We start from the raw sequence: 25,601 nt of genomic DNA, 5'->3' as shown, positions 1-25,601 counted from the left end.
TTGCTAGTATCACTGCTCTTTATTCAGCTGTCCGTATCGGCCTCAAGGCCTTCCTCAGAGCTGTGTGAGTGTTTTGTCGTTTGGACCCTTATGTAGACATTACATCGAATGGGGTTGGAGTCGAGGGGAAATAAACATGTGTTACCAAATATAACAATGTGCATTTCATAAGTATTATAATAAAGTGTGTACATAAAACGTGTTAAACACTTCCAGGACCGGACCTGGACGTTCTGCCCCACAATGTGTTTGGGTCCATTTTTTCTCAGCTAAAAGTCGGAGGAACAAAACATAACAGCAGCCCAATTAATAGTCCTCTGCTACAAATTAAACACAATTTAACACATCTGGTTAGTAGGCTATATAATCAGTTCAATGTCAATAACACAGCCTGGTATATCTGATTACATTGATAAAATCACCAATGGCCCGGATGTTCTGCCATCCTAGACGAGAGAAAAATAATGACATCTTAGACATCCTGATGAATCCAAGCATGGCACTTTCAAAAGTGACCTTTCGACCCAGACAGAGGCTCTACTGTCGCAGAAAACTGTAAGCTTCAACTGCTGGCTTCTCGTCCGTTGTAAAACCCAACAACAGAAGTGCTTCCCTAAAAGCTGCCTGGGTTTAAACAAATATCTTCTCTTTTCAGAAAGAGAAAAGCTCAATTAATAGGGACAGAATAGCAAAGTCCATTTTTTTGTACCTCTAAGAATAATATAGGCTGCAGCTCAGCTTCAGATTGTCATAGAGAGGAATCAGTTTATCTCCATATGCATCGGAGTCCCGTCTTTCTCGGCATTTTAGAGGTTGTTTCTACCATAAGACGTCACAGAGTTAAGCATTGTTATAGACCGCTGGATATAATCTGGATACGTTTTATTTATTCACAAATGTAAAGCAAACAATAGATATCATTTTTGCTATTTTCTTTAACAAAGGATACGTGACACCCTCAGTCAATTGGAGCCCTGGTTTTAGTCCAACACACCAAGCCCTTCCCAGACACGGAGGTATTTAATCAGAACCAAACACACCAAGCCCTTCCCAGACACGGAGGTATTTAATCAGTACCAAACACACCAAGCCCTTCCCAGACACGGAGGTATTTAATCAGAACCAAACACACCAAGCCCTTCCCAGACACGGAGGTATTTAATCAGTACCAAACACACCAAGCCCTTCCCAGACACGGAGGTATTTAATCAGAACCAAACACACCAAGCCCTTCCCAGACACGGAGGTATTTAATCAGTACCAAACACACCAAGCCCTTCCCAGACACGGAGGTATTTAATCAGTACCAAACACACCAAGCCCTTCCCAGACACGGAGGTATATAATCAGAACCAAACACACCAAGCCCTTCCCAGACACGGAGGTATATAATCAGAACCAAACACACCAAGCCCTTCCCAGACACGGAGGTATTTAATCAGAACCAAACACACCAAGCCCTTCCCAGACACGGAGGTATTTAATCAGAACATGCGACAGTATTGGAGTATATGTCTATACCGACATCTATGGAGGATAATTGTGTCCGTCAAACAGGGAGTCTCACCACTTATTTATTGGAGGATGAAGAAATAAGCTCCAATTATCAGTGTAGTTGTGTGTTTATGACCGTTAACATGTTGTGTGGACGCGTGTACATATAGGAGGTTCCTTACCAGGCAGAAGGGAATTTAACTTGAACCGCTGCATCGGAGAGTTACAATGTTGCTGTCACTATGCAACCTACTACCTACAGTAGGAAAACGGGTTTCTGATTAATAATATCACACCTGTTATCACACATGGAACGACCCCATAAATGTTACAATTACAATAAAAATAACACTTTTATATAACATATTGAACATATATTTAATATTCCTGTAGAACTGTAAAATACAGTAAGATCATTTGAGTTTTGGAAACAAGCGCTTTCATAAATGCATGGCGGGCCTCGTTTCGCTGTAGCAGTGTAAAATAAGCTTTCTGTCAATGACCCAGCCTTAATGAATGATGTTTATTTCCATATCGAATGTGATGGTCCAACATCAGCATGTATTTATTGTGTAGAGTGGCCTCTTTCCTCTGCTGTGGTGCTGCATTGCAGTCAGCGATGTTTTCTCTCGGTAGCTGTCCATGGTCCTGAAATCAAATCATGTGAGTTTGCTTGGACACCAGCCTGATCTCCAGCTCCTTCCACCTCTGGAAACTTCCCCTCCTTATCCTGATGTGGCCCAGCCTGCACTAACATATCCCGTAAAGATCCATTTAATCATTAAGACCTTTAGGGAATAATGTCTGGAGGGTGAAAATCCCAAAACATTCTCATTAGCTCAGTGTTATATCACCTCCCCTGTCTGATATCTTGACTTTCTCTATGTCACACAACCTAAAGGTAGAAATGTCATGTTTTAGGTCATTACAATGTACTGCGACTGGATAATCCCTGTCTTTACTCCTGATTTAACTTCTTTTTGACTTTGTCTCAGGGTGGAATCTGTCTCTCTGTAATATAGTATTGTCTCAGGGTGGAATCTGTCTCCCTGTAATATAGTATTGTCTCAGGGTGGAATCTGTCTCCCTGTAATATAGTATTGTCTCAGGGTGGAATCTGTCTCCCTGTAATATAGTATTGTCTCAGGGTGGAATCTGTCTCTCTGTAATTTAGTATTGTCTCAGGGTGGAATCTGTCTCCCTGTAATATAGTATTGTCTCAGGGTGGAATCTGTCTCCCTGTAATATAGTATTGTCTCAGGGTGGAATCTGTCTCTCTGTAATATAGTATTGTCTCAGGGTGGAATCTGTCTCTCCTGTAATATAGTATTGTCTCAGGGTGGAATCTGTCTCCCTGTAATATAGTATTGTCTCAGGGTGGAATCTGTCTCCCTGTAATATAGTATTGTCTCAGGGTGGAATCTGTCTCTCTGTAATATAGTAATGTCTCAGGGTGGAATCTGTCTCCCTGTAATATAGTATTGTCTCAGGGTGGAATCTGTCTCTCTGTAATATAGTATTGTCTCAGGGTGGAATCTGTCTCCCTGTAATATAGTATTGTCTCAGGGTGGAATCTGTCTCCCTGTAATATAGTATTGTCTCAGGGTGGAATCTGTCTCCCTGTAATTTAGTATTGTCTCAGGGTGGAATCTGTCTCCCTGTAATATAGTATTGTCTCAGGGTGGAATCTGTCTCTCTGTAATATAGTAATGTCTCAGGGTGGAATCTGTCTCCCTGTAATATAGCAATGTCTCAGGGTGGAATCTGTCTCTCTGTAATATAGTAATGTCTCAGGGTGGAATCTGTCTCCCTGTAATTTAGTATTGTCTCAGGGTGGAATCTGTCTCCCTGTAATATAGTATTGTCTCAGGGTGGAATCTGTCTCTCTGTAATATAGTATTGTCTCAGGGTGGAATCTGTCTCCCTGTAATATAGTATTGTCTCAGGGTGGAATCTGTCTCCCTGTAATATAGTATTGTCTCAGGGTGGAATCTGTCTCTCTGTAATATAGTATTGTCTCAGGGTGGAATCTGTCTCCCTGTAATATAGCATTGTCTCAGGGTGGAATCTGTCTCTCTGTAATATAGTATTGTCTCAGGGTGGAATCTGTCTCTCTGTAATATAGTATTGTCTCAGGGTGGAATCTGTCTCCCTGTAATATAGTATTGTCTCAGGGTGGAATCTGTCTCTCTGTAATATAGTATTGTCTCAGGGTGGAATCTGTCTCTCTGTAATATAGTATTGTCTCAGGGTGGAATCTGTCTCCCTGTAATATAGTATTGTCTCAGGGTGGAATCTGTCTCTCTGTAATATAGTATTGTCTCTGGGTGGAATCTGTCTCTCTGTAACATAGTATTGTCTCAGGGTGGAATCTGTCTCTCTGTAATATAGTATTGTCTCAGGGTGGAATCTGTCTCTCTGTAATATAGTATTGTCTCAGGGTGGAATCTGTCTCTCTGTAATATAGTATTGTCTCAGGGTGGAATCTGTCTCTGTAATATAGTATTGTCTCAGGGTGGAATCTGTCTCTCTGTAATATAGTATTGTCTCAGGGTGGAATCTGTCTCTCTGTAATATAGTATTGTCTCAGGGTGGAATCTGTCTCTCTGTAATATAGTATTGTCTCAGGGTGGAATCTGTCTCCCTGTAATATAGTATTGTCTCAGGGTGGAATCTGTCTCCCTGTAATATAGTATTGTCTCAGGGTGGAATCTGTCTCCCTGTAATATAGTATTGTCTCAGGGTGGAATCTGTCTCTCTGTAATATAGTATTGTCTCAGGGTGGAATCTGTCTCCCTGTAATATAGTAATGTCTCAGGGTGGAATCTGTCTCTCTGTAATATAGTATTGTCTCAGTGTGGAATCTGTCTCTGTAATATAGTATTGTCTCAGGGTGGAATCTGTCTCTCTGTAATATAGTAATGTCTCAGGGTGGAATCTGTCTCTCTGTAATATAGTATTGTCTCAGGGTGGAATCTGTCTCCCTGTAATATAGTATTGTCTCAGGGTGGAATCTGTCTCTGTAATATAGTATTGTCTCAGGGTGGAATCTGTCTCTCTGTAACATAGTATTGTCTCAGGGTGGAATCTGTCTCTCTGTAATATAGTATTGTCTCAGGGTGGAATCTGTCCCTGTAATATAGTATTGTCTCAGGGTGGAATCTGTCTCTCTGTAATATAGTATTGTCTCAGGGTGGAATCTGTCTCTCTGTAATATAGTATTGTCTCAGGGTGGAATCTGTCTCCCTGTAATAGAGTATTTCTGTTTGTTTTCTATACAGAGTTGTAAACAGGGTACCATGTGATTTCTCAATCCACATATCGAGGTAATGAACAAGTCTGGTGTCACATTCAATAGTGAATTTCAGATTGGGGTCAATGTCATTGAGAAATGCCATGAAGTCTGACAGCTCTTCTCCCGTTCCTCCCCATATGCAAAACATGTCATTAATATATCGATACAACTTCAGGATTTTTTATTTAAAAAACGATTTTAATTTTCATTGTTAACAAAATGTTCTTTAAAAATGACCCACATAAAGGTTAGCATTGCTTGGAGCAAATTAGGAGCCCTTCAACGTCCCATTCGTTTGGAGGTAGAATTCATCATCAAACCTGAAATAGTTATATGTCAAAACATATTCAACTGTAGAATAAAGTTTGTTGGTGGGTATTTGTTAGTTTCTCGTTCTCTCATATAATGAGCCAGGGCTGCCAGGCCCCGTGTGGGGAATGCTGGTATATAGACTCTCAACATCTAATGTGACCAAAATACATTGTTAAAAGTATTTTAGTTGAACTTCTCTCTGACAGGGCTTGTGATTAGTGTGTGTACACTACCTGTGGCTCCATTTAACACCATACAGACAAACCTTTAAACTCTCAAACACTTAAATCATTACAGTTTTTATTCCTTCAGTTGGGAAGAAGATGGATACATACAGTGATAGAATTACATTCAGAACATATAATAGTATCTCTATGGTAACAGTGATAGAATTACATTCAGAACATATTTACATTTACATTTAAGTCATTTAGCAGACGCTCTTATCCAGAGCGACTTACAAAATGGTGCATTCACTTTATGATATCCAGTGGAACAACCACTTTACAATAGTGCATCTAAATATTTTAAGGGGGGGGTTAGAAGGATTACTTTATCCTATCCCAGGTATTCCTTAAAGAGGTGGGGTTTCAGGTGTCTCCGGAAGGTGGTGATTGACTCCGCTGTCCTGGCGTCGTGAGGGAGCTTGTTCCACCATTGGGGTGCCAGAGCAGCGAACAGTTTTGACTGGGCTGAGCGGGAACTGTGCTTCCTCAGAGGTAGGGGGCCAGCAGGCCAGTGGTGGATGAACGCAGTGCCCTTGTTTGGGTGTAGGGCCTGATCAGAGCCTGAAGGTATGGAGGTGCCGTTCCCTTCACAGCTCCGTAGGCAATCACCATGGTCTTGTAGCGGATGCGAGCTTCAACTGGAAGCCAGTGGAGAGAGCGGAGGAGCGGGGTGACGTGAGAGAACTTGGGAAGGTTGAACACCAGACGGGCTGCGGCGTTCTGGATGAGTTGTAGGGGTTTAATGGCACAGGCAGGGAGCCCAGCCAACAGCGAGTTGCAGTAATCCAGACGGGAGATGACAAGTGCCTGGATTAGGACCTGCGCCGCTTCCTGTGTGAGGAAGGGTTGTACTCTGCGAATGTTGTGGAGCATGAACCTACAGGATCGGGTCACCGCCTTGATGTTAGTGGAGAACGACAGGGTGTTGTCCAGGATCACGCCAAGGTTCTTAGCACTCTGGGAGGAGGACACAAGGGAGTTGTCAACCGTGATGGCGAGATCATGGAACGGGCAGTCCTTCCCCGGGAGGAAGAGCAGCTCCGTCTTGCCGAGGTTCAGCTTGAGCTGGTGATCCGTCATCCACACTGATATGTCTGACAGACATGCAGACATGCGATTCGCCGCCTGGTTATCAGAAGGGGGAAAGGAGAAGATGAATTGTGTGTCGTCTGCATAGCAATGATAGGAGAGACCATGTGAGGATATGACAGAGCCAAGTGACTTGGTGTATAGCGAGAATAGGAGAGGGCCTAGAACAGAGCCCTGGGGGACACCAGTGGTGAGAGCGCATGGTGTGGAGACAGATTCTCGCCACGCCACCTGGTAGGAGCGACCTGTCAGGTAGGACGCAATCCAAGCGTGGGCCGCGCCGGAGATGCCCAACTCGGAGATATAATAGTATCTCTATGGTAACAGTGATAGAATTACATTCAGAACATATAATAGTATCTCTATGGTAACAGTGATAGAATTACATTCAGAACATATAATAGTATCTCCATGGTAACAGTTACATGGTAGTCAGAACCTGACATACTGTTGGACTATGTATTAACAACAGTAATGTCTTTATATCATAACTGAATTAAACTTTATTTTCTTCAGAATTTCATGTGATATATAGACATAGCAGTGAAAGTCAGTATAGAAAGATTTGACTTGAACCCTGGTCTCCCATGAGGGAATGTACTTTATAGTTCTCAAACTCTGGGACAGGAAATGATCTGTGACAACTACAAAGAGACACATTTACAATCCTCATCACATTTCATTAACCTTTTCCTGCTAACATCCCCCCCTTCCTACCTCCCTCTCTCTACTCTTCTCTCTCTCTTTCTGAGAAGAACCTTTTGGACACTGCTCTGGGAACACCTGGACACCATTACCTGGGTCGTGCTGCTTCAACATGTTATACTGTAACACCCTGATCTGTTTCACCTTTTTTTGTGCTTGTCTGTATTTTTCTTAAAACTCAATTGTTGGTTCAGTGCTTGTAAGTCAGCATTTCACTGTTAGGTCTACACCTGTTGTATTCAGCATTTCACTGTTAGGTCTACACATGTTGTATTCAGCATTTCACTGTAAGGTCTACACATGTTGTATTCAGCATTTCACTGTTAGGTCTACTACACCTGTTGTATTCAGCATTTCACTGTTAGGTCTACACATGTTGTATTCAGCATTTCACTGTAAGGTCTACACATGTTGTATTCAGCATTTCACTGTAAGGTCTACACATGGTGTATTCAGCATTTCACTGTAAGGTCTACACATGGTGTATTCAGCATTTCACTGTAAGGTCTACACATGTTGTATTCAGCATTTCACTGTAAGGTCTACACATGGTGTATTCAGCATTTCACTGTAAGGTCTACACATGTTGTATTCAGCATTTCACTGTTAGGTCTACACATGGTGTATTCAGCATTTCACTGTAAGGTCTACACATGGTGTATTCAGCATTTCACTGTAAGGTCTACACATGTCGTATTCACAACATAAAAACATGTTGTGAACCTGGTGTGACATTATTGAAACTGTGCTGACACCAGGTGGACATCAAGAGGAACTACACCACACACACAATCACCTTAAAACAGATGGGATGCTTTACATACGTTGCTCTTCTCACTAATATATATGTCCAATAAACAGACATGCAAAGTCGGAATGTAAAGTCGGAATGTAAAGAACAAACGACTGGAAAGTTCTTCAGAAGCAGCTGTAGTGAGTCAAGCATCTTGAGGTTACCTGAAATAGGTCAAAGCATATATTACATTTAACTCAACATCTTGGACACAGACACACGTTACCTGCTATATTTGGGCAACAGGATTAAGACAGAGAAAACTTGGTAAAATACAATGTATGCTTCTGTATTTGGAGTAGGCTGGTATATACAGTATCATCGGTAACAATTATGTACAAGCCACCTAGTTAATAAAATATTGGAGCAGGCAGTCATTAGTGAAGTTACATGTTAACCATAGAGGAGCCTAATAGAGGAGCCTAATAGAGGAGCCTAATAGAGGAGCCTAATAGAGGAGCCTGATAGAGGAGCCTAATAGAGGAGCCTGATAGAGGAGCCTAATAGAGGAGCCTAATAGAGGAGCCTAATAGAGGAGCCTGATAGAGGAGCCTGATAGAGGAGCCTAATAGAGGAGCCTGATAGAGGAGCCTGATAGAGGAGCCTAATAGAGGAGCCTGATAGAGGAGCCTGATAGAGGAGTCTAATAGAGGAGCCTGATAGAGGAGCCTAATAGAGGAGCCTGATAGAGGAGCCTGATAGAGGAGCCTAATAGAGGAGCCTGATAGAGGAGCCTAATAGAGGAGCCTAATAGAGGAGCCTGATAGAGGAGCCTGATAGAGGAGTCTAATAGAGGAGCCTAATAGAGGAGCCTGATAGAGGAGCCTGATAGAGGAGCCTAATAGAGGAGCCTAATAGAGGAGCCTGATAGAGGAGCCTGATAGAGGAGCCTGATAGAGGAGTCTAATAGAGGAGCCTGATAGAGGAGCCTGATAGAGGAGCCTAATAGAGGAGCAGTAGAGTTTACCTGCCGAATGCCGACACACGGGAAATAATAACTAAAACAACGAACGAGAGACGGTGGAGGATACCAGAATGAAGACAGACATGTTTCTGAATAAACGTGGTGAGTAATAAAACGGAATTACATAGGCCACTTCCTGCCCGGTATCTTATTCCGCCGCTATACAACTTTGTTTGCGTTATTTGTTGGCAACCTTGTTATTTACAAAGTTTTTGGAACAGATTCCTATTGGAACGTTCCACAAATTATACCCACCCTGACAGGCTGACCATGTGTATATGACCAATACAATCTGACTTGACAGGCTGGTGGGGTGTGTGTGTGTGTGTGTGTGTGTGTGTGTGTGTGTGTGTGTGTGTGTGTGTGTTGAGAGACCACTAGTTATTGGCTCCCTTCGTGTACACTAACACGCAGTGAAACACCGCTTCCCAGTCAGTACTGACCGCTGGGCGGTGATCAGACATATCCAGTGGTTCCTGTGGCGAGTTTGACGCAATGCGACTTTCTTCAGCAAGAGGGGGTTACTTGGGAGGGAGTGGCCGCTGGAGGAGAGTGTGTTTGCAGCAGACAGCTCAGCGGTTTCAGGTCACTGTATCGTATTGCAGATAGACACGATCCTATAGTTCTATCTAACGATACACTTGTACCCAGGGGCGGAAATCCCGGGGGGGACGGGGGGACACGACCCCCCATCCTGGGAAAAATATGATTTGTCCCCCCCAATATATCACTGAAACATAACTATGTAATTTAAATAATATTAATAATACGCAATGAAAGCAATTGTGCTGATTATTGACACTTAATAGCGCGTTTTTAAGTTTCAAAAGATTGCGACCCCTTTGCCTCACAATGGTTTGATCCACTGCCAGTTCCTTAGCTTGCTCCGTAACTGCCGTGAGGTTCATCCAGTCAATCGCGCACACACACTAGCTGAATATGCAGAGCTAGCGCGCAAATATTAACTATTAAGCTAGCTAGTACCTATTCCATTTATGTGGCGTCGTCAAAGATGGAATCAGCATGCAGATGATGTAAGTTAGTGCTTCAAAGTCCCTGTGATAAGGTTAGCGATAAACTGAAGTCCAAACTGAACAGAACTACACTCTCATCTACCATTGTCTTAAATATATTTAATGGTCTCGTTGCAAAAGCTAAATTGTCGCAAGGGAACTTTTATTTATTTAATCTCACCTTTATTTAACCCGGGTAGCAAAGATTATAGCAAACACCACTGAAACTGAATTGGTGCTCGCTAGCTTTGCAAATTCAGCTATTGTTGGAAGCCAGCCAATATGAAACAAACTATTAAAATTACAAAAGGTTGCAGCATATGTTGTGTAAATGGTGAACTCATACAGCTGTCAACTCTTGTCATTTTAATCCGTTTCACATTTGCTAGCTACCTTTTAGATCGAAGCCCATATAGAATGATTGAAGATGATAGAAGCCCATCTCCTACTGTAAATAACCTACACACTGTGTGTGTAGCCAGCCAGCCAGCCAGGTAGAAAAATGGCAGAAAAATAAAAGAGTATTTTTCAATACACCAAAACACATAGTAAGAACCCTAGTAGCCTAATATCTCAAAGACTAGTTGATAAAATGTTCATAAGAAAGAAATGAAATTCTAATGGAAATGTTTCACAATGATGTCATTAGGCAGAGCAGGCAACAGATGGCACACAGACAGCAGAGTTGGGGACAGATATGCAGGGACAGACTGGCAGAGACAGGGAGTCTCAGGTAAGTTTGTTGAGTCTTTGTTTGGCAACATTATGAAAGGTTCTCAATTTTTTTGACTTGTAAAATAGGAACATAATTGGAAAATGCCATGGATACCCCCACTCTCAACTTAAACTGGTGACTGAACTAAGATTTGTTAAAGGCAATGGTATTGCTGTTGTGATTAGTTGTGTAGTTTTGGGTACCGGTAGTTAGGAGTACGGCAAACACCTTATTTCTTTGGTTCCTCAATATGCATTTACCATATTACAATGTAGGCTATGTGTTACAGCACTACTTTTGGTGTCCCCCTCAGGAATTGCTCTTGAGAAAATGTAATGTAAATGTCCCCTCCAAAGTTGATATCAGATTTTTGCCCCTGCGCGCACACACACACACACACACACACACACACACCCCACCAGCCTGTCAAGTCAAATTCACACTCCCACTCCCTATAAAAAAAAACTTTGAAAAACACACTGCCTCCTTTCACCTCTTTGCTGTTGAAAGTCGCATTACGTCAACACTGCGTGTTAGTGTAGACGAAGGGAGCCAATAACTGTAGTGCTCTCTCAACACACACACACACGCACACACACTGGCACACACACACAGGCACACACACAGACACACACACACACACACGCACACACACACCACCAGCCTGTCAAGTCAGATTGTATTGGTCATATACACATGGTCAGCCTGTCAGGGTGGGTATAATTTGTGGAACGGTCCAATAGGAATCTGTTCCAAAAACTTTGTAAATAACAAGGTTGCCAACAAATAACGCAAGCAAAGTTGTATAGCGGCGGAATAAGATACCGGGCAGGAAGTGGCCTATGTAATTCCGTTTTTTTACTCACCACGTTTATTCAGAAACAGTACCGTCTCAACTGTTCTCGGGTATAAACGAAAACGTAGGTTACATTCCACTGCTGGACCACCAGAAAACCATCATTCAACTCATTGTTGGTGAGTCAACACACCTGCTGACCACCCAAACCCCCTTAGGAGACAGATCTCATGAAATCAAGGGTGAGTTCAGTGTCATGTCCATAGCATGATGAGTATTAGTTACATACTGTACATTGGTTAGACTACATCCTTACCTTAACCCCAGCTAAGTCCATGTACAATGCTGTGATCACTTGTTAGTTCCTCTATTAATTTAAAGGTCCAAGAATATCAACAAACCCTTGTGTTATATTTAAGCAATAAGGCACGAGGGGGGTGTGGTATATGGCCAATATATCACGGCTATGGGCTGTTCTTATGCACGACGCAACCTGGATACAGCCATTAGCCGTGGTATATTGGCCATATACTACTAACCCTGAGTTGCCTTATTGCTGTTAAACTGGTTACCAAGGTAACAGAACAGTAAAAAGTATTGTTTTGTCATACCTGTGGTATACAGTCTGATATCACAAACATTATAAACTAGGTGGTTTGAGCCCTGAATGCTGATTGGCTGAAAGCCGTGGTATATCTTTGTATCTGTATAGGTGCTGCGTCTAGACCAGTTATCATCATTGAGGGAAACGAAGGCGATGAGGTGGTCCTGCGGTGTGAGGCTGAAGGCTGCTACCCAGAGCCTGTCATGGAGTGGTGTGATGCTCATGGACGTGTCCTCTCTGCTGCTGGACCTACAGAGACATCCAGAGACCGTGAAGGCTGCTACACTGTGACAAGCCATGTCATCGTCCAGAACTCTGACAACAACACCTTCACCTGTCGGGTTCAACAGTTGGAGATCAAACACATGAAGGAGAGACGGGTTCATGTTCCAGGTGAGGGTCTGTTTTGGATATTTGAAAAAGGCACTATCTGTAAAAAAATGTCCTGTTTAAAAGTCATTTCATGTGTATTAAGCATTAGGTATTGTAATAATTCTACATCCTGTGTTTCAGATCAAATGTTTCCTAAGACGTGTCATTCCTGCTGGCTGACAGTTGTAGTAGCAGTTCTTGTTACAGTTCTTGCTGGAGCTGGAGGTCTCTACCTGTTGATAAAAAAAAGGGATATTGACTATCAGAAAGGTAAGTCACACTTCCTGGTGTGGTGGTGTTATCTGGTGGAGTTACTTCCTGGTGTGGTGGTGTTATCTGGTGGAGTTACTTCCTGGTGTGGTGGAGTTACTTCCTGGTGTGGTGGTGTTATCTGGTGGAGTTACTTCCTGGTGTGGTGGTGTTACTTCCTGGTGTGGTGGAGTTACTTCCTGGTGTGGTGGTGTTATCTGGTGGAGTTACTTCCTGGTGTTATCTGGTGGTGTTACTTCCTGGTGTGGTGGTGTTACTTCCTGGTGTGGTGGTGTTATCTGGTGGAGTTACTTCCTGGTGTGGTGGTGTTACTTCCTGGTGTGGTGGTGTTACTTCCTGGTGTGGTGGTGTTACTTCCTGGTGTGGTGGTGTTATCTGGTGGAGCTATAATATATTAAACAACCTAAAGAGAGAGGAAAGTCATGTCTGTCTACATCAGTGGTCACCAACCGGTCGATCGTGATTGACTGGTCCATCTCCAAGCCATTCCTAGTTTATCACCAAACATTTCTGTAAAACATCCAACGATAAAGCCTCGCGTTCCTATTTTTTTTGTTTGTTTTTGTGCTGTTTGCAGTAGGTACATTTGATTCAGCAGCCCTGGTACCAGGAAGGCAAAGTGTTCCTATTTAGAACCATTTCATACAGTTGAAGTCGGAAGTTTACATACACTTAGGTTGGAGTCATTAAAACGACTTTTTCAACCACTCCACAAATTTCTTGTTAACAAAGTATAGTTTTGGTAAGTCGGTTAGGACATCTACTTTGTGCATGACACAAGTAATCTTTCCAACAATTGTTTACAGACAGATTATTTCACTTATAATTCACTATCACAATTCCACTGGGTCAGAAGTTTACATACACTAAGTTGACTGTGCCTTTAACCTGTTGGGGTAGGGGGCAGTATTTACACGGCCGGATAAAAAAACATACCCGATTTAAATCTGGTTATTACTACTGCCCAGAAACTAGAATATGCATATAATTATTGGCTTTGGATAGAAAACACCCTAAAGTTTCTAAAACTGTTTGAATGGTGTCTGTGAGTATAACAGAACTCATATGGCAGGCAAAAACCTGAGAAGATTCCTTACAGGAAGTGCCCTCTCTGACCATTCCTTGAGCTTCTTGACTCTGTTTATTGAAGACTGGGGATCTTTGCTGTAATGTGACACTTCCTACGGCTCCCATAGGCTCTCAGAAAGCGGGAAAAAGCTGAATGATGTAATTCCAGCCCCAGGCTGAAACACATTAGCACTTTTGGCAAGTGCTCTATCAGAGGACAATGGGATGAGGCGCGTGCACGAGTCGACCCCATGTTTTTATTTTCTATCGTCTTTGAACCTAAACACAGATTCCCGGTCGGAATATTATCGCTTTTTTACGAGAAAAATGGCATAAAAATTGATTTTAAACAGCGGTTGACATGCTTCGAAGTACGGTAATGGAATATTTAGATTTTTTTTGTCACGAAATGCGTCGTGCGCGTCACCCATATTTACCATTCGGATAGTGTCTTGAACGCACGAACAAAACAGAGGATATTTGAACATAACTATGGATTATTTTGAACCAAACCAACATTTGTTATTGAAGTAGACGTCCTGGGAGTGCATTCTGATGAAGACAGCAAAGGTAATAACATTTTTCTTATAGTAAATCTGATTTTGGTGAGTGCTAAACTTGGTGGGTGTCTAAATAGCTAGCCCTGTGATGCCGGGCTATCTACTGAGAATATTGCAAAATGTGCTTTCACCGAAAAGCTATTTTAAAATCGGACATAGCGAGTGCATAGAGGAGTTCTGTATCTATAATTCTTAAAATAATTATGTTTTTTGTGAACGTTTATCGTGAGTAATTTAGTAAATTCACCGGAAGTTTGCGGGGGTATGCTAGTTCTGAACGTCACATGCTAATGTAAAAAGCTGGTTTTTGATATGAATATGAACTTGATTGAACAAAACATGCATGTATTGTATAACATAATGTCCTAGGGTTGTCATCTGATGAAGATCATCAAAGGTTAGTGCTGCATTTAGCTGTGGTTTGGGTTTATGTGACATTATATGCTAGCTTGAAAAATGGGTGTCTGATTATTTCTGTCTGGGTACTCTGCTGACATAATCTAATGTTTTGCTTTCGTTGTAAAGCCTTTTTGAAATCGGACAGTGTGGTTAGATTAACGAGTCTTGTCTTTTAAAATGGTGTAAAATAGTCATATGTTTGAGAAATTGAAGTAAAAGCATTTCTAAGGTATTTGAATAACGCGCCACGGGATTCAACTGGCTGTTGAGTAGGTGGGACGATTTCGTCCCGCCGACCCTAGAGGTTAAACAGCTTGGAAAATTCCAAAAAATGTCATGGCTTTCGAAGCTTCTGATAGGCTAATTGACATCATTTGAGTCAATTGGAGGTGTACCTGTGGATGTATTTCAAGTCCTACCTTCAAACTCAGTGCCTCTTTGCTTGACATCATAGGAAAAATCTAAAGAAATCAGCCAAGACCTCAGGAAAAAAAATGGTAGACCTCCACAAGTCTGGTTCATCCTTGGGAGCAATTTCCAAACGCCTGAAGGTACCACGTTCATCTGTACAAACAATAGTACGCAAGTATAAACACCATGGGACCACGCAGCCGTCATACCGCTCAGGAAGGAGACGCGTTCTGTCTCCTAGAGATTAACGTACTTTGGTACGAAAAGTACAAATCAATCTCAGAACAACAGCAAACAACCTTGTGAAGATGCTGGAGGAAACAGGTACAAAAGTATATTTTTCCACAGTAAAACAAGTCCTATAACGACATAACCTGAAAGGCCGCTCAGCAAGGAAGAAGCCACTGCTCCAAAACTGCCATAAAAAAGCCAGACTATGGTTTGTAACTGCACATGGGGACAAAGATCGTACTTTTTGGAGAAATGTCATCTGGTCTGATGAAACAAAAATAGAACTGTTTGGCCTTAATGTCCATCGTTATGTTTGGAGGAAAAAGGGGGAGGCTTGCAAGCCGAAGAATAAATGGCATCATGAGGAAGGAAAATGATGTGGATATTATGAAGCAACATCTCAAGACATCAGTCAGGAACTTAAGCTTGGTCGCAAATGGGTCTTCCAAATGGACAATGACCCCAAGCATACTTCCAAAGTTATGGCAAAATGGCTGAAGGACAACAAAATCAAGATATTGGAGTGGCCATCATAAAGCCCTGACCTCAATCCTATAGAAAAAATGTACAGTATGTAACTAATACTCATCATGCTATGGACATGACATTGAACTCACCATTGATTTCATGAGATCTGTCTCCTAAGGGGGTTTGGGTGGTCAGCAGGTGTGTTGACTCACCAACAATGAGTTGAATGATGGTTTTCTGGTGGTCCAGCAGTGGAATGTAACAGGTGTAGTTTCCAGCATCAGAGAGTTCCACTCTGGTCAACTTTAAACTAGCGTTGCCGTTCTCTAGTTCTTCTTTAAACAGTGACGTTCTTCCCCTGAAGACTGGATTCTGGAGCACAAGATCGTCCTTCTCATCTCTGTAAAGATGGACCTCTTTTGGTTTTAGGTCTGGTCTCTGCCACTCTACTGACTGATACACAGCACTGACAGTGCTGCTCAGGGTGCAGGGCAGGATGGCATCATCACCAACTAAGGCCACAATGTGCTGAACTGTACCTGAAAGAAACAGATTACAGATTGATATACTTTGAGACAAAGCCAGATATACTCAGCAAAGAAAGAAACGTCCCTTTTTCAGGACCCTGTCGTCGTCCTACAAATGTGAACTTTACTCTCATAGACAATTCAATAAATCATCTCACTAAATAGTAGGGATCAGTTAGAATAATCGGTTTATTGATTAGTTGATCGGGGGCGTTTGAATCAATCACAGATATGAAAAAGGCTGCATTTCCACAGACAGCTGATCTCTCTTTAGTGAGAGCTTCCACATTATGCTAGGCTTCCTCAGGAGACACGGTTAAAAGATCCAATGTAGCCGTTTTTATCTCAATATCAAATCATTTCTGGGTAACGATTAAGTACCTTATTGTGATTGTTTTCAATTAAAATGGTCAAAAAGAAACAAAAATAGAATCTTAGCAAAGACACTTTTCTCAAGCAATAATTTATCTGGGACTTGTCTGGGGCTGGTCTGGGAGTGGTATGGGACTGGTCTGGGACTGCCTGAATGTAGCATTGACATTGTCCATATGTTGCCTTTCTAGATCCATGGACCTTATCCGTATATCAGCTCTGCTGCACGGCAGGTCTCCACTGCCAAGACCAGCAGCAAACGTCTGTGGGTTCCCTCATCAGTTATGCCAAGCACTAGCTTATCTCTGATCAGTTCATCTATTAAAGCACCATAGTCACATGTAGCTGCCTTTTCCCTTCGCCTAGTGACACAGCTGTCAATGGACTCCCCGTCCTCTGGTTTGCAACAACTGAAAACATAACGCTCGTAGATAAACGTACTTTGCTGGCTTAAAGTTCAAGAGCATCGAGAATAGCTGTAGCGTTACCATGCTGAGCTGCTGTTAGGTTCAGGTTGTGTTTGAAGCTAACTAGCATAGTCCTCCCATCCACCTCTAAACGTATCCCAGTTTGTGCTGGATGTCTAACCGCTGCTAACAACACTGAAGCTAACTAGCAAACTCACTCTAGCTAAGGACAAGTTTTACTCAAATAAGCATGTTTTTGGGGCGGTAAACCAGAACAGGTGACTCTAATTTGCGGAAAGCATGGTTAGTTATCCGACTCTGACACCATGTTTGAATGTTAAATAACGAGACAGAGGCATTGATGCGAGTAACCAGTCTTGTTCAGTATATTACAATACATCCGGGTATTTCAAGCACATCGGTAAAAACACTGGAGTTGCAGTAATTAACATTGACCACCAGATGGCGGTGCCACCTTACAGCCATAACAATAGGATCCAATCTGATGATTTGGGGAAACCGGTCCCTAACCCTGTTCCATTCTACAGATCCTGTGTTTAAGAAAGTAACGTTACAACTGCAAAACCCACATTATCACTAGTTATCAAACGTACTTACCGTCTGTGTCACTTGATGTTGATGATATACTAATGATGTACATTAAAAGTGTCCACAACCCGCAGACTGAATAAGTCTTCATATTGTCCGGTTAAAGACAGAAGTTATGTAGAACCTGCCTCTCTCCTAAACCGGTTAAAGACAGAAGTTATGTACAAATATAGGATCGTGTCAATCTATCTTCTACACGATACAGTGACCTGAAACCGCTGAGCTGTTGCTGCAAACACACTCTCCTTGATGAAGAAAGTCGCATTGCGTCAAACTCGTCACAGGAACCACTGGATATGTCTGATCACCGCCCAGCGGTCAGTACTGACTGGGAAGCGGTGTTTCACTGCGTGTTAGTGTACACGAAGGGAACCAATAACTAGTGGTCTCTCAACACACACACACACACACACACACACACACACACACACACACACACACACACACACACACACACACACACACACACACACACACACACACACACACACACCCCACCAGCCTGTCAAGTCAGATTGTATTGGTCATATACACATGGTCAGCCTGTCAGGGTGGGTATAATTTGTGGAACGGTCCAATAGGAATCTGTTCCAAAAACTTTGTAAATAACAAGGTTGCCAACAAATAACGCAAGCAAAGTTGTATAGCGGCGGAATAAGATACCGGGCAGGAAGTGGCCAATGTAATTCCGTTTTATTACTCACCACGTTTATTCAGAAACATGTCTGTCTTCATTCTGGTATCCTCCACCGTCTCTCGTTCGTTGTTTTAGTTATTATTTCCCGTGTGTCGGCATTCGGCAGGTGAACTCTACTGCTCCTCTATTAGGCTCCTCTATCAGGCTCCTCTATCAGGCTCCTCTATTAGGCTCCTCTATTAGACTCCTCTATCAGGCTCCTCTATCAGGCTCCTCTATCAGGCTCCTCTATTAGGCTCCTCTATTAGGCTCCTCTATCAGGCTCCTCTATCAGGCTCCTCTATTAGGCTCCTCAATCAGGCTCCTCTATTAGACTCCTCTATCAGGCTCCTCTATCAGGCTCCTCTATTAGGCTCCTCTATTAGGCTCCTCTATCAGGCTCCTCTATTAGGCTCCTCTATCAGGCTCCTCTATCAGGCTCCTCTATTAGGCTCCTCTATCAGGCTCCTCTATTAGACTCCTCTATCAGGCTCCTCTATCAGGCTCCTCTATTAGGCTCCTCTATCAGGCTCCTCTATCAGGCTCCTCTATTAGGCTCCTCTATCAGGCTCCTCTATCAGGCTCCTCTATTAGGCTCCTCTATTAGGCTCCTCTATTAGGCTCCTCTATCAGGCTCCTCTATTAGGCTCCTCTATCAGGCTCCTCTATTAGGCTCCTCTATTAGGCTCCTCTATTAGGCTCCTCTATTAGGCTCCTCTATGGTTAACATGTAACTTCACTAATGACTGCCTGCTCCAATATTTTATTAACTAGGTGGCTTGTACATAATTGTTACCGATGATACTGTATATACCAGCCTACTCCAAATACAGAAGCATACATTGTATTTTACCAAGTTTTCTCTGTCTTAATCCTGTTGCCCAAATATAGCAGGTAACGTGTGTCTGTGTCCAAGATGTTGAGTTAAATGTAATATATGCTTTGACCTATTTCAGGTAACCTCAAGATGCTTGACTCACTACAGCTGCTTCTGAAGAACTTTCCAGTCGTTTGTTCTTTACATTCCGACTTTACATTCCGACTTTGCATGTCTGTTTATTGGACATATATATTAGTGAGAAGAGCAACGTATGTAAAGCATCCCATCTGTTTTAAGGTGATTGTGTGTGTGGTGTAGTTCCTCTTGATGTCCACCAGGTGTCAGCACAGTTTCAATAATGTCACACCAGGTTCACAACATGTTTTTATGTTGTGAATACGACATGTGTAGACCTTACAGTGAAATGCTGAATACACCATGTGTAGACCTTACAGTGAAATGCTGAATACACCATGTGTAGACCTAACAGTGAAATGCTGAATACACCATGTGTAGACCTTACAGTGAAATGCTGAATACACCATGTGTAGACCTTACAGTGAAATGCTGAATACAACATGTGTAGACCTAACAGTGAAATGCTGAATACAACATGTGTAGACCTAACAGTGAAATGCTGAATACAACATGTGTAGACCTAACAGTGAAATGCTGACTTACAAGCACTGAACCAACAATTGAGTTTTAAGAAAAATACAGACAAGCACAAAAAAAGGTGAAACAGATCAGGGTGTTACAGTATAACATGTTGAAGCAGCACGACCCAGGTAATGGTGTCCAGGTGTTCCCAGAGCAGTGTCCAAAAGGTTCTTCTCAGAAAGAGAGAGAGAAGAGTAGAGAGAGGGAGGTAGGAAGGGGGGATGTTAGCAGGAAAAGGTTAATGAAATGTGATGAGGATTGTAAATGTGTCTCTTTGTAGTTGTCACAGATCATTTCCTGTCCCAGAGTTTGAGAACTATAAAGTACATTCCCTCATGGGAGACCAGGGTTCAAGTCAAATCTTTCTATACTGACTTTCACTGCTATGTCTATATATCACATGAAATTCTGAAGAAAATAAAGTTTAATTCAGTTATGATATAAAGACATTACTGTTGTTAATACATAGTCCAACAGTATGTCAGGTTCTGACTACCATGTAACTGTTACCATGGAGATACTATTATATGTTCTGAATGTAATTCTATCACTGTTACCATATTATATGTTCTGAATGTAATTCTATCACTGTTACCATGGAGATACTATTATATGTTCTGAATGTAATTCTATCACTGTTACCATGGAGATACTATTATATGTTCTGATTGTAATTCTATCACTGTTACCATAGAGATACTATTATATGTTCTGAATGTAATTCTATCACTGTTACCATAGAGATTCTATTATATGTTCTGAATGTAATTCTATCACTGTTACCATGGAGATACTATTATATGTTCTGAATGTAATTCTATCACTGTTACCATAGAGATACTATTATATGTTCTGATTGTAATTCTATCACTGTTACCATGGAGATACTATTTATGTTCTGAATGTAATTCTATCACTGTTACCATAGAGATACTATTATATGTTCTGATTGTAATTCTATCACTGTTACCATGGAGATACTATTATATGTTCTGAATGTAATTCTATCACTGTTACCATAGAGATTCTATTATATGTTCTGAATGTAATTCTATCTCTGTATGTATCCATCTTCTTCCCAACTGAAGGAATAAAAACTGTAATGATTTAAGTGTTTGAGAGTTTAAAGGTTTATCTGTATGGTGTTAAATGGAGCCACAGGTAGTGTACACACACTAATCACAAGCCCTGTCAGAGAGAAGTTCAACTAAAATACTTTTAACAATGTATTTTGGTCACATTAGATGTTGAGAGTCTATATACCAGCATTCCCCACACGGGGCCTGGCAGCCCTGGCTCATTATATGAGAGAACGAGAAACTAACAAATACCCACCAACAAACTTTATTCTACAGTTGAATATGATTTGACATATAACTATTTCAGGTTTGATGATGAATTCTACCTCCAAACGAATGGGACGTTGAAGGGCTCCTAATTTGCTCCAAGCAATGCTAACCTTTATGTGGGTCACTTTTGACAAACATCTTGTTAACAATGAAAATTAACAAAAAAATCCTGAAGTTGTATCGATATATTAATGACATGTTTTGCATATGGGGAGGAACGGGAGAAGATCTGTCAGACTTTATAGCATTTCTCAATGACATTGACCCCAATCTGAAATTCACTATTGAATGTGACACTAGACTTGTTCATTACCTCGATATGTGGATTGAGAAATTACATGGAACCCTGTTTACAACTCTGTATAGAAAACAAACAGAAATACTCTATTACAGGGAGACAGATTCCACCCTGAGACAATACTAGATTACAGGGAGACAGATTCCACCCTGAGACAATACTATATTACAGAGAGACAGATTCCACCCTGAGACAATACTATATTACAGAGACAGATTCCACCCTGAGACATTACTATATTACAGAGAGACAGATTCCACCCTGAGACAATACTATATTACAGAGAGACAGATTCCACCCTGAGACAATACTATATTACAGAGAGACAGATTCCACCCTGAGACAATACTATATTACAGACAGATTCCACCCTGAGACATTACTATATTACAGAGAGACAGATTCCACCCTGAGACATTACTATATTACAGGGAGACAGATTCCACCCTGAGACAATACTATATTACAGGGAGACAGATTCCACCCTGAGACATTAAAAAGAGGACTTCCAAGAAGCCAGTTTTTCAGACTGCGTGGTATTTGCCACTCCAAAGAGGACTCTGTAGAAAAATCAGCGGAGATGCGCAATAGGTTTCTAAGGTAAAGCTACTCTCCACAATGTGTGGATGAAGCTCTTAATGTGGCATTAGGGAAAACACCAGATGAACTGATACAAAAAGAGCCATTAGAGCTAAAGAACTCTGTAATGTTCACCACCACATAGACTTTGAACTCAGACAAAGTGGGAGATGCTGTCAAGAACCATTGTCATGTTTTATCATCGGACCCAGCTCTGCCAGCTGAATTTAACAACCCATCCCGTATTGTATATAGGAGAGTATGCAATTTACGTGACAAATTGGTCCATGCCAAACTGCCAGCCACAAAAGAAAACGAGCCAGGCTCTTTACACCCTCTTCTGAATGGTAGCTATAAATGCAGATGCTGAGCTCAGTACAACAATATGATGAAGTGTGAATGTTTCTGCCACCCACATACAGGAAAACGGTTCCAAATAAATGACATCATTACCTGGTCCACCACCCATGTTATCTACATTATTACATGTCCATGTGGGCTGTGTTATGTAGGTAAAACCTCTCGTTATCTCAGAGAATTAGTGAACATAGAAGTTAAATCAGGAGTAAAGACAGGGATTATCCAGTCGCAGTACATTGTAATGACCTAAAACATGACATTTCTACCTTTAGGTTGTGAGACATAGAGAAAGTCAAGATATCAGACAGGGGAGGTGATATAACACTGAGCTAATGAGAATGTTTTGGGATTTTCACCCTCCAGACATTATTCCCTAAAGGTCTTAATGATGAAATGTCCATGCATGTTATGTTGTAAATGTGAACATGAATTAATGCCTCCACTTCAGACTTCATTCCCCCTTCTCCCGAAGTTCATACCACTATCCTTGGTAGCTATGGTGATGTGTGTGTTTATATCTCCTGAAGTTCATACCACTATCCTTGGTAACTATGGTGATGTGTGTGTTTATATCTCCTGAAGTTCATACCACTATCCTTGGTAGCTATGGTGATGTGTGTGTTTATATCTCCCGAAGTTCATACCACTATCCTTGGTAGCTATGGTGATGTGTGGGTTTATATCTCCTGAAGTTCATACCTCTATACTTGGTAGCTATGGTGATGTGTGTGTTTATATCTCCTGAAGTTCATACCACTATCCTTGGTAGCTATGGTGATGTGTGTGTTTATGGGATTATCCAATTATGAAACATTAATAAATTAATCTACCAAATAAATGATTGTATTTTTTTAAAATGTGTGTGTGTTAGGAAGACGATTAGTGATTAAGACAGTAACCTAACAGGTTAACGTTAGTGATTAAGACAGTAACCTAACCTGTTAACGTTAGTGATTAAGACAGTAACCTAACCTGTTAACGTTAGTGATTAAGACAGTAACCTAACCTGTTAACTTTAGTGATTAAGACAGTAACCTAACCTGTTAACGTTAGTGATTAAGACAGTAACCTAACCTGTTAACGTTAGTGATTAAGACAGTAACCTAACCTGTTAACGTTAGTGATTAAGACAGTAACCTAGCCTGTTAATGTTAGCTAGCTACTATTAATCAAATCAATCAAATGTATTTATAAAGCCCTTCTTACATCAGCTGATATCTCAAAGTGCTGTTCAGAAACCCAGCCTAAAACCCCAAACAGCAAGTAATGCAGATATAGAAGCACGGTGGCTAGGAAAAACTCCCTGGAAAGGCCAAAACCTAGGAAGAAACCTAGAGAGGAACCAGGCTGAGGGGTGGCCAGTCCTCTTCTGGCTGTGCAGGGTGGAGATTATAACAGAACATGGCCAAGGTGTTCAAATGTTCATAGATGACCAGCAGGGTCAAATAATAATAATCCCAGTGGTTGTAGAGGGTGCAACTGCTCAGCACCTCAGGAGTGCAACTAGTGGATATCATTTTAGATAAAAGTCATCTATATGTGCTAGCGGTGGTGCGCTAATAGCGTTTCAATCGGTGACGTCACTCGCTCTGAGACCTGGTTGTTTCCCCGGCTTTTGTGGCGCGATGGGTAACGATGCTTCGTGGGGTGTCAGTTGTTGATGTGTGCAAGGGTCCCTGGTTCGAGCCCGGGTTGGGACGAATAGAGGGACGGAACTTACACTGTTACATATAGAGATTTCAAACAATTTGCTGCCATGTCTTATAGACAAAACATATCAGGAAGCGAATATAAAAATAAAAAACAATGAGAAAAGAGGCAAAATCTCTAAACCAAAGAAATTGTCTGGTGAAATGTATCAGTGTGCAGCAACGTCCATCAGCCGGTGGGGAGAATTACAAGCCTACGAGGACAAGCCATTCATTCACCGAGAACGACGAGCCCCCGTTAGCTGATTCTAGCAGCGAAGAGGACAAACCGGAGGAGTCCGAGCCATGCACTTCCACCGATGATGACAGCTCTCTGGCTGGACAAGAACAGGTGGTCGCACCAGACCCAGCTACACCTCCAAACAATGCCGGAGAAGACCCTACTATCTTGGACCCAGACTCAGATTCGTCGCTCCCCGTCCCCGGTGACAGTGGTGGTGCTGCTGCTAAATCCGACTCCCAGACAAAAATCATAGAAGATCCCAGTGAGTTGCCAAAATATATGAATATATCTTTACGGGATATGTTAGAACAGGCTGGGCCACATCAGGATAAGGAGGGGAATTTACCAAGAGATGAGGTGCAACGACAGTTTTCGGTGGCCAACTACAATAGGAGGATGGTGAACGGGGAGAGAGTGGAGAGACCAAGGCTTGTCTATTCCAAGAAAAACGATGCAGCCTTCTGTTTTTGCTGCAAACTTTTTTCACAAGAGTGTAAATCTGCGGTGGTCAGGGATGGAACCAGGGACTGGAGGAATCAGTGTCTCCTCCTCAGCCTCTCATGAGAAGTCGCATGACCACCCAGATAGTTTCCAGAGGTGGAAGGAGCTGGAGATCAGGCTGCTGTCCAAGCAAACTCACATGATTTGATTTCAGGACCATGGACAGCTACCGAGAGAAAACATCGCTGACTGCAATGCAGCACCACAGCAGAGGAAAGAGGCCACTCTACACAATAAATACATGCTGATGTTGGACCATCACATTCGATATGGAAATAAACATAATTCATTAAGGCTGGGTCATTGACAGAAATATTATTTTACACTGCTACAGCGAAACGAGGCCCGCCATGCATTTATGAAAGCGCTTGTTTCCAAAGCTCAAATTATCTGTATTTTACAGTTCTACAGGAATATTAAAATATATGTTCAATATGTTATATAAAAGTGTTATTTTTATTGTAATTGTAACATTTATGGGGTCGTTCCATGTGTGATAACAGGTGTGATATTATTCATCAGAAACCCGTTTTCCTACTGTAGGTAGTAGGTTGCATAGTGACAGCAACATTGTAACTCTCCGATGCAGCGGTTCAAGTTAAATTCCCTTCTGCCTGGTAAGGAACCTCCTATATGTACACGCGTCCACACAACATGGTAACGGTCATAAACACACAATTACACTGATAATTGGAGCTTATTTCTTCATCCTCCAGTAAATAAGT

At 41.8% G+C, this 25,601-nt stretch overlaps 1 protein-coding gene and 1 long non-coding RNA gene across 2 annotated transcripts; one reads left to right on the top strand and one right to left on the bottom strand.

Moving 5' to 3' along the window:
- Positions 1-11,512: 11,512 nt before the first annotated feature.
- LOC123738292 (uncharacterized) lies at positions 11,513-12,727 on the top strand. Its single transcript, XR_006767490.1, has 3 exons — positions 11,513-11,582; positions 12,116-12,400; positions 12,521-12,727. It is a non-coding gene; the product is annotated as an uncharacterized lncRNA (long non-coding RNA).
- Positions 12,431-17,914, bottom strand: LOC106598859 (myelin-oligodendrocyte glycoprotein-like). The gene is made up of 3 exons (XM_045713353.1): positions 17,711-17,914; positions 15,999-16,325; positions 12,431-12,612 (listed from the first exon to the last, which is right to left on the bottom strand). The coding sequence occupies exons 1-3, from the start codon at positions 17,790-17,792 to the stop codon at positions 12,581-12,583; spliced, it is 441 nt and encodes a 146-aa protein (XP_045569309.1). The 5' UTR covers positions 17,793-17,914; the 3' UTR covers positions 12,431-12,580.
- Between the last annotated feature and the right edge of the window lie 7,687 nt (positions 17,915-25,601).

Source organism: Salmo salar, unplaced genomic scaffold (genome assembly GCF_905237065.1).
Source record: "Salmo salar unplaced genomic scaffold, Ssal_v3.1, whole genome shotgun sequence".
NCBI lineage: Eukaryota > Metazoa > Chordata > Actinopteri > Salmoniformes > Salmonidae > Salmo > Salmo salar.
This window is presented reverse-complemented; position numbering and strand designations above follow the sequence as displayed.

Excerpts from the sequence above, each read along its gene's own strand:
- LOC106598859 (XM_045713353.1), bottom strand. The coding sequence starts at position 17,792 with ATGAAGACTTATTCAGTCTGCGGGTTGTGGACACTTTTAATGTACATC. Across the intron at positions 16,326-17,710 it reads AACATCAAGTGACACAGACG|GTACAGTTCAGCACATTGTG; the intron begins GTAAGTACGTTT and ends TGTTTCTTTCAG. Across the intron at positions 12,613-15,998 it reads CATCATTCAACTCATTGTTG|GTAGAGACCTCCAGCTCCAG; the intron begins GTGAGTCAACAC and ends TTTTATCAACAG.